The sequence below is a fragment of the Camelina sativa genome, chromosome 16 (genome assembly GCF_000633955.1).
Source record: "Camelina sativa cultivar DH55 chromosome 16, Cs, whole genome shotgun sequence".
Classification (NCBI taxonomy): Eukaryota; Viridiplantae; Streptophyta; class Magnoliopsida; order Brassicales; family Brassicaceae; genus Camelina; species Camelina sativa.
In genome coordinates, this window is record NC_025700.1 from 7,275,652 (window position 1) to 7,285,071 (window position 9,420).

Here is a 9,420-nt window from a genome sequence, read left to right on the forward strand (position 1 = left end):
TAATTTTAATAGTCAACACTTAACAACTCACATGTTCTCAAGTTCAAACAACTCTTTACCATTTTAAAGACTTTTCTTATTGCACTGTTCACCAATTTACATCACTCACATAGTCAAATCCTTTTAGCTTAAGATGATACACTTCACACCTATCTTTGTTTAGTCACTTTCTTCACGTGTTTCAGTTCAGTTTGTTACAATAACAAGTTGTTAAAAAATTATGCTTATCATCAGCTTCTTTAAAACTAATGTTAAAGTCACTTTATGTAAATACAAACAATCAATACGCATGGATCATTTCGAAAGTGTTGAACTGAATAAAAAAGGATTCTAAATCAAACCACCAAAACAATATACTAAAACCGATCAAACGCAGATTTTCAAAAGTAACACATCACTATTACAAATCCGAAAAAGAGATCTGATGCAGTGAACATAAACATCAAAAGTTTTTATTCAGCCAAACATTATTTGCTAAGATTCTGACATCTTATAGAACAGTAGACATAAGAGTAGTTACTTAGCTCACACTTAGAGCGGCGTCAAGCCAATCACACCTGCGAAAGAACCAGCATAACTCATGAGGATACCGATACAAAGAGACCAAATTTGCGTTTAATATGTTATAATTAAGTGTGTTTTCTTCAAATGAAACCACAGTTGTTGGCGTTTGAAACAATCACAGCCTAATATAAATGGATCGGAAGTTTAACCATACCGCATGCCAATCTACCGCCTGCGTTTCCTGTGGTCAGACTAAGCTCATGTCCACCTATATACGTCATATTAACAAAGAGATGTAATCAGATCACAACTTGGCTTTACAGAATATTATAAACTTAGAAAGTGACACCCTTTTACTAAACTCAAAGAGCAGCAAATTGTTCATCGGCCACAAGAAATGCGCCAGCAGTGTCAAATTGATGTAACGAGAATCAGAAGTATAATGGTTTACCCTTTCCAAGGTCATCTTTAAGCTCGTGAACCACAAAGGCTCTTCCAACAACACAATTAGGACCAGCCAGAGGAATCTGCACAAATGATTTTAGCAGTGAACAAAAGCTCCTTATAAGACAATATACGAGAGGCAGAATACTTAAAAAGGAAGATAACACCAACCTGATTGTCCACGATTGTTGTTTCTGCCACGCCTGTTGTTACAAGTAAACTACTTAGTTCAAACAAGTTTTAAAATCATCAAAGATGGCAGCCATAACACATGGGAGTTTCGAATCGAGGATGTAAATACCATCGGCATTGGCAATTATGTTTCCCAGGTCACCCGCATGACGGCACTCGTCTTCAGGAGCTCCGTGTGTCATGTTATTAGGGTTGAAATGTGGTCCTACGAGAATATAACACATTGATATATAAATCGATTTACAACAAAAATCCTGATATTGGTATCAAATGAATCTGGCAATGGTAATTAGAATTGGTAAGAACCTGTTGAGATGCAACCATTTGTTGTATCACCAAACTCATGCTATAAAATCAAACAGAAGACTTAACTACATCACTATATATAGCTATAGAATAAGAAAGCATGATTCATTCATCTGAGGAGGGACACACTTACGAGGTGAAATCCATGAGGCCCTGGAGTGAGACCAGTGATACGAACATTCACAGTTGTAGGACCTGCATGCCCCATTTAACAACCATTCACTTACACAATCTACATAGTCCAAAACTAGCAACAAAACCAATCTTATCACAGCTATTAGATTACTTTGTATAAACTTCACAGAACCATTGTATCACCAAGTTATCACAGTTAAATGCAAAAAGGAGCTGCCTTTTTTAAATGTAAAGACGCTAAAGCTAATCCCTTTTTGTTATATACAGAGTAGTGAGAACCAAACAAAACAGGGCAGAATCAGATGTGAGAAAAGTATGAAACTTTGAGAAGATTAAGCACTGAGAATGACCTAATCATGTCTATAACCTCAATCAAATTAGAAATCCGATGAGAAAAATAAAAACTTTGAGCAATTGAGAGAGACTAAATAGGAATCAGAGAGGAGGGGGACCTGAGTCATCTTGGGTAAGAGTAACAACTCCTTCGACATCGGAGGTACCCTTAAGCACAGCAACAGCCTTCTTCGCAGCGGAAACAACTGTCAACGCTTTCGAAGGAGCTCTGGAGGAGAAGGAAACGGATTGGGGAAGACGGTGAAGGTTGTTATTAAGAGAGGCACCGCGGAAAGAGGAACGAAGAAGACTTGAAGAAGCGTTGGATGAGTGAGGAATGAGAAGACGAGAAGGAGATGAGAATGCGAGGATGGTGTTGGCAGCCATGGCTGGCTTTGGCTGCTGTGTTTTTCTTTTTTTTTTGGTTTTGACGTTTGGAAGAAGTGAGTGGGTGTTGTGACTGAGAGATGAGGTTTTAATCTTATTATTTTGGTTTCTCAATTCGGCCCACACAAAAATATAAGTTGTTTTATTTTATTTATTTAAGTGCATCTTACCAGTTTACCAACTTTGGGACTTTACAATTTGATTAAAACTTATTTAGTGTGTCACACGTTTCTTTTTCACTTTATTGCTTACTTTTTGATTGGAAAATTAAAAGGATCTCTTTAGCAAAACCAATAATTTTTTTAATGGTTGATTATATGTTGCGGTTGGTAAACAAAGTGTCGAACTATAGTATGGAGTAGACACTACAACATTGTTACTATTAGTACATAATTTTTGGAAAGTAGAATGAAAAAAGCGGACTAACAATAAAATTTTGATGATATATGCTTTCAATGGTTGTACAGTATGATGTAGATCGAACTATGCATACTAATATTTTGGTATGCAATATATTAGACTGTAGTATGGAGTAAATTAGTATGGAGTTTATAATGGTATGGAGTTTATAATGGTATGGAGCTCTCGAAGAGTGAAATGAAAAATGCAGACTAACAATGAATTTACAATGGTATGGAGTTATATGTTGAAATGCGTACTAGTATGGAGATTTTTAGTATGCATTGTTGCATACCGGTATGCAGTGGTGAATGGTAAATTAAGTGCGCACTAATCCAATTTTAGTCCGGTCTGGAGCATACTATGCAACCATTCAAAGCCATAGAGTTTTAGAGGAGGGTATTCAACTTATATTTTAGAAGATTTTAAGGTATTTTCAAAATCACTTGTTATTCAATTGGTAATTTTTAAAAACCTTTTGAAATCCTATGTTATTGAACTTGACATTTATGTAAAATCATTTAAATCTTAATTTCTTGTTATTCAATCCATAATTTGTAAAACTTACTTAAAATCTACTGTTATTCAAAATATCACAACTTTTTTTAAAAGAGCTACTTTGAATGATTTTAAGAGACTTTTTTTTTTGTTTTTTAGTTGAAAAATGTGACTTATAAAATCACACCCTTTAAGATGGAATTTTGAAGGATTTCCAAAATTCTTAAAAGCTTTGTTCTTGCAACTCGCTATAGCACAGGTTAGTCCAAGTAACGATCCTCCAACTGGTCATCACCTAAATTGGCCTAAGTAACGATCCTGCAACTGGTCATCACCAAGAGTTCTACGTTTTTTCTCTCTATTACCAAAGCTAAGACAAACCAGAAGATCAAATTCAACCATCCGAACCGCCTCTTTGCAAGGCGAATTCCTGGCAGCTCTCGACGAACTGGAAGAAGAATAACCCATATATGGATTTCCCGGAAACCAGCTTTCCGTAGAACCCAATTTCGTTTCAATCCGAGCTCCCTTCTGAGAGATATCGCAGTTTCTATGCAAAATACTCTATCCTTCAAAGACAGATCCGTCTGTTTTCGACCAGCCCGCCTCGGGATCGATTTCCCAGCTGAGTACGACGAACCAGGTTTTGAATAACCTACTCATAGATCGCCCCGAGAATCAGGTTTCTATAGAACCCATTTTCATGTTGATCGGACCTATCAACCGAGAGATATCGTCGTCTCTCTGCAACATACTCAATCTGTTGAAACACAGATCCGTCTTTATCGCATCAGTCAGTTTCGAAATCGATTTACGGACAAAATACTATGAATCAGATTACGCATAACCTATCCACGGTTAGCCCTTGAAGTCATCTTTCCAGAAAGGCCGACCTTAACTCAAACCGACGTATCTACCGAAGGATATCCCCTATCTCCGGAACAGACACATCCTGTTCGAAACCCCTAGCTATCAGCTCGCCGTCACGACTTGGAGAGCAGTTTTACACCAATCTAGAAGGAACCCAGAGCTGGTATGCATATAAATTTGAAGCCCCAAGGCTTATCGTTCTAATGAGGCCGACCTCGTCTCAATCAGCAGTGTCTACCGGAAGATATCACTCTATCTCCGCAAATGATCAATAATGTTAAAAACAAAGACGATGGTGTGTTTTGAAACATTCTAAAATCACTCACAAATTCTTTCAAAATCTCACAAATTGTCATTTCATTTTCATTTTCTTAATATAATTTTTTTAACAAATTACTCAAATTTTCTAAAATCTTACTCAAATTTTGCAAAATTCTAAAATATTTAAATCCCACCAAATCCTCTAAAACATAAGTTCAATACCCCATTGTTATTATCAAATGCATACTAGTATGGAGATTTTTAGTTTGCATAGTGCATACTGATCAGCAATAATAAATGATGAATTAAATACGGATTAATCTGGCTTTAATCTAGTCAAGAACATATTATACAACCATTAGGATGATTGTTTGAAATCTAGCACTAGAAGTATTTTTTTTCTTTAAAGATAGAAGTTATCCTTGGGAGGTTTTAAAAAAATCTTTAGATTAAAGTTCATATAATTTTATAAAAACAAAAAACAAATTTAGCACTAACAAAATAATATGAATTTGAACTAGTGAACCTTTTTTTTTTTGCCATTTCTGGGTAGAAGTTTAGTTTCAAATAATGTTTTGATTTCCCCTTTGTTTTTACATTATATGCCTAAACTATAGCTATGTATTTTCATTTATTTTTTTTTGGTTAAAATAAAGCTTGAAAACCTGTATAAGTTGAGACAAAAACTATAGTTGAAAAAAAAACTTAGTATCAAAAAGGTTGTTAGAATTCTGATAAGTTCACTACAAGAAAACAATCGATTTGCGAAGGAAATCTGCGATGGCAGAAAACCCTCGCAAATTTGCGACGAATTTACGAGAACTTTGCTAGGAAGACGAGGGTACTTGCAATTCCCTCGCAAAATTTGCGACGGCAAAATCCCTCGCAAATTTGCGATGGATTTAATACAGATTTGTGACTCCGCGGAACTTCCTCGCAAAAAACTCGCAAATCCGTCGCAACGGATTACCGATGACCAAATCCGTAGCAAATTTACGAGGGAGTTGCAAGGGACGAAGATGTCGGCAGCCACGTTTTCCCCGAGTGTAACTGTTTTGTTGGCAAAACAGTAACAACCTCACAAATCCCTTGCAAGAAAATAAAATATTAAAATGTCCCTCGTAAATCCCTTGCAAAATTCACTCGCAAATCCATAGCAATTATTTTTAGTACGCCTATAAATAGCAACTTCATGATCCATGGAAACCACAACACAAAACACTTGCAACACAAAACACTTGCAACAAAATCACTACCAAAAACAATCTTGTGAAAGAACAAAAGGCTACAAAAAGAAAGGCCTAAAAACTTTTAAATTCCATAATAATGTTTGGAGGCGGGCAGCATGAGATATACACATTGTGACAGTGGATGTACAATCACAGAGATCCGGAGACCGGTGATGTGACGAAAGAGTTTTGTGATGGGTTGCGCGCTATCATGTACCAGGCGACAAACCAAGAATTTGCTCGTCAAAACTGTACCATAATTTGGTCATGTCCTAAGTGCTTCAACGATAATTATTTGGAATTTAATATAGTGAAGAAGCATCTTTATAATAGAGGATTTATGCCAAATTACTATGTATGATTTCTTCATGGAGAGGGTTGTAGCAATAATGTTGGAAGTAGTAGTATGAATTATGCTGTTGATCAACCTAGTAATTATGGGCATCAAGAATCTGATCAATTTGGTTTTTATGGGTATAATGAGGAAAATAGATTTCATGCAATGGTTAATGATGCATTTCATGAAACTACTGCTGCATTTCCTGAGAATAATACAGAAGAACCCAACGTAGATGCACAAAGTTTTTATGCTGTTAGATGCTGCAAATCAACCTATCTACGATGGATATAGAGAAGGGCATTCTAAGTTATCATTGGCATCTAGGATGATGACAATTAAAGCTGATAATAACGTAAGTGAGAATTGCATGGATTCTTGGGCTGAACTCATTAAAAAGTATTTGCCAGCTGATAATGTCTCGACTGAGAACTATTATGAAATACAGAAGTTGGTTCCAAGTCTTGGATTACCATCTGAAATCATTGATGTGTGTTGACTATTGCATGATTTTTTGGGAAGATGATGCTAAGTTACAGGAATGTCGGTTTTGCGGGAAGCCGAGATATCAACCTACTCAAGGAAGCACGCGAGTGCCATATAAACGTATGTGGTACTTGCCTGTTGCTGATAGATTGAAACGTCTATACCAATCAAAACGTAATGCAGCGACAATGAGATGGCATGCAAAACATTCTACTCAAGAAGGAGAAATTACACACCCATCTGATGCAAAGGCGTGGAAACGTTTTCAATTGGTATATCCTGACTTTGCTCAAGAGTGTAGGAATGTTTATCTTGGGTTGTGTACAGATGGTTTTAGTCCATTTGGTATGTCAAGGAGGCAGTATTCTTTATGGCCTGTTATATTGACGCCATACAATCTTCCTCCAGATATGTGTATGCAAAGCGAATTTCTGTTCTTGAGTATTTTGGTACCAGGTCCAAAACATCCGAAGTGAGCTTTAGATATCTTCTTGCAACCTCTGATTCATGAGCTGAAGCAATTGTGGTATGAAGGTGTTCAGACGTTTGATTCGTCGTGAAAACATAATTTCAATATGTGGGCAGTGCTAATGTGGACGATTAGTGACTTCCCTGCGTACGAAATGTTATATGGGTGGACAGCACACAAAAGATTATCATGTCCTTATTGTATGGATCTTACCGATGCATTTCAGTTAAAGTATCGGCAAAAACCTTGTTGGTTTGATTGTCATCGTCGATTTTTTCCCTTGCATCAGCCGTACCGGAAGAACAAGAAGTTGTTTAGAAAGAACAAATTTGTGCGTGTTCCTCCACCAACTTATGTCTCTCGAAATGATTTGTTTGAGCAGATTGATTACTATGGCACTCAAGATATATGTAAACGTGGGGGTAACTATCACACACCAGCAAACATGCCAGATGGATATGGAAGCGCTCACAATTGGCACAAGCAGAGTATTTTTTGGGAGCTTCCATATTGGAAAGATCTTCTATTGCGGCACAACCTTGACGTGATGCACATCGAGAAAAACTTTTTCAATAATTTCATCGTTACGCTTCTGAATGTGCAGGGAAAACAAAAGATAGGTAAATGCGACAGAGTTCTGAGGGCGCATAGGTATTCCCACGCAAATTTTGCAAGAGATTTGCGAGTTTCCAAAAAGTTTATATATACAAACTCAATCAAGTTTGAGCGAAGCTCAAATCAGTCGTCGACAAAACATAATCTTCTTCTTCCTCCTCCGATCAAACCATCTTCTTCCTCTTCCGATATGGTTCTTCCTCCTCCGATCAAACCATCTTCTTCCTCTTCCGATCTGGTTCTTCCTCCTCCGATCAAACTATCTTCTTACTCTTCCGATCTGGTTCTTCCTCCGATCAAACCCTAGTCTTCTTCCTCTTCCGATCTGCTTCCTTCGTCTTCCGATCTTCTTCAATCGCAAACCCTAATCTCTCATCTTCCGATCTTCTTCTTCAATCGCATTCTGAAAGGTATAAACTCTAATCTAATCCAATTTTGATTTCGTTTTGTATTTGGTTTTGATTTCGTTTTGTAGAAACCTAATCTTGTTTTAATTTCGTTTATGATTTTGTTTTTTATAAACCCTAATCTCGTTTTTTGTTCGTTTTGTATTTGATTTTGATTTTGTTTTGTATAAACCCTAATCTCCTTTTAATTAGGTTTTGATTTCGTTTTGTATAAACCCTTATTTAATTTTCATTTTTATTTGGTTTTGATTTAGTTATGTATAAACCATAATTTCGTTAATAAACTCTAATTTATTTTTAATTTCGATTTTGATTTCGATTTTGATCTATGCATGTTACTGATAATACCACTTTGTATTAATTACAAATTTTGATATTGATTTTCTTTTGTTATAGATGTTTGGAGGCAACGATTACACAAGATTCCTGACGGATCAAGGTTTAACCTCTCCCACTGCTTCTAATCGTCGCAGTCCCTCCGGTTCTAACAACACAAACCCAGTTCTCACAATAACTGCCGTGCAACCTCGCAACCCCTGCCTGTGACGCCTCCTTCTAATACGCCTTCACCATCTCATTTGCATGGTGGCACTGCGCCGAACCCTGACATTACTGCATCTCAACCCGCGCGTTCTTTCTCTACAGTCATGTCCCAACGTCTCAACAACCTGACTTTGGAGGAGTTACTCGATAGTCCTGGACGATCTGGTTTAACTAAACTAGATCCTCGCCGACCTCCAGGAACTCTGTGGTAAGTTTGTTTTATGTTTTTAATTTGATAATATAATTAAAAAGTTGTATTTGTATAGATTCTGAAAGTTGTGTTTCTTTTGAAGGTTTGACCAAGACTCCTCTGTTGCGGCTACTGTTCGAAGCATATTTGAAAGAGATTTCAAAGAGCCCCATGCCAATTGGACACAGACGCCGACTGCAGTGGTAGACCGTTGGTATGAAACGTTTGCGGTAAGTCAAATCTCTTTGTTTGCTATTTACAATATGTTTTCTTTGCCTTAATTAAATATAGATTAATCCTTTTTTTTTCAAGCAAATATACAATTGGGACCGTTGCATAAACGATAGAGTGAAGCAAGAGTTTGAGGACAAGTGGAAGGAATGGATGTGTGATCAAGTGTCACGGTGGAAGTTAAAGTGGAAGCTTAAAGATGATGAGGCAAAGCCACGGTGGATTGATCCTCAAGTATGGACTGGTCTTGTTCGGTATTGGCTTGGTCCAGAATCAGAAATCAAGAGCAACCATAGTCAGAATGCTCGCTATCATGATCCGGATGGCACCGGAATATACAAGCACCGTTCAGGCCAAACGTCGTTTAAAGCAAGGGCTCGAAAGCATGTAAGTTCGTTAAGTTTTTTTTCTTTTCTTATAATTATGCCTTCTGAACTCTTTTATTTGTTAACTAATCAATGTCTTTTTTTTTCAAGTCTGAGATCACTGGTGAGCTAACTCCGGATTTCCTATGAATCTTAGAAGACACTCATCGAAAACGGGTTGGCTCATTTACTGATGGCAAGTCTGAGTCGTGTTCAATG

The 9,420-nt window shown here is 37.0% G+C and overlaps 1 protein-coding gene across 1 annotated transcript; it reads right to left on the reverse strand.

The window, feature by feature from the left end:
- On the reverse strand, positions 309 to 2,378 carry LOC104750082 (superoxide dismutase [Cu-Zn] 2, chloroplastic-like). The gene is made up of 8 exons (XM_010471828.2): positions 2,034 to 2,378; positions 1,580 to 1,641; positions 1,447 to 1,486; positions 1,250 to 1,345; positions 1,120 to 1,151; positions 956 to 1,031; positions 719 to 772; positions 309 to 557 (listed from the first exon to the last, which is right to left on the reverse strand). Exons 1-8 carry the CDS (start codon positions 2,299 to 2,301, stop codon positions 532 to 534), a joined length of 654 nt encoding a protein of 217 aa, XP_010470130.1. The 5' UTR covers positions 2,302 to 2,378; the 3' UTR covers positions 309 to 531.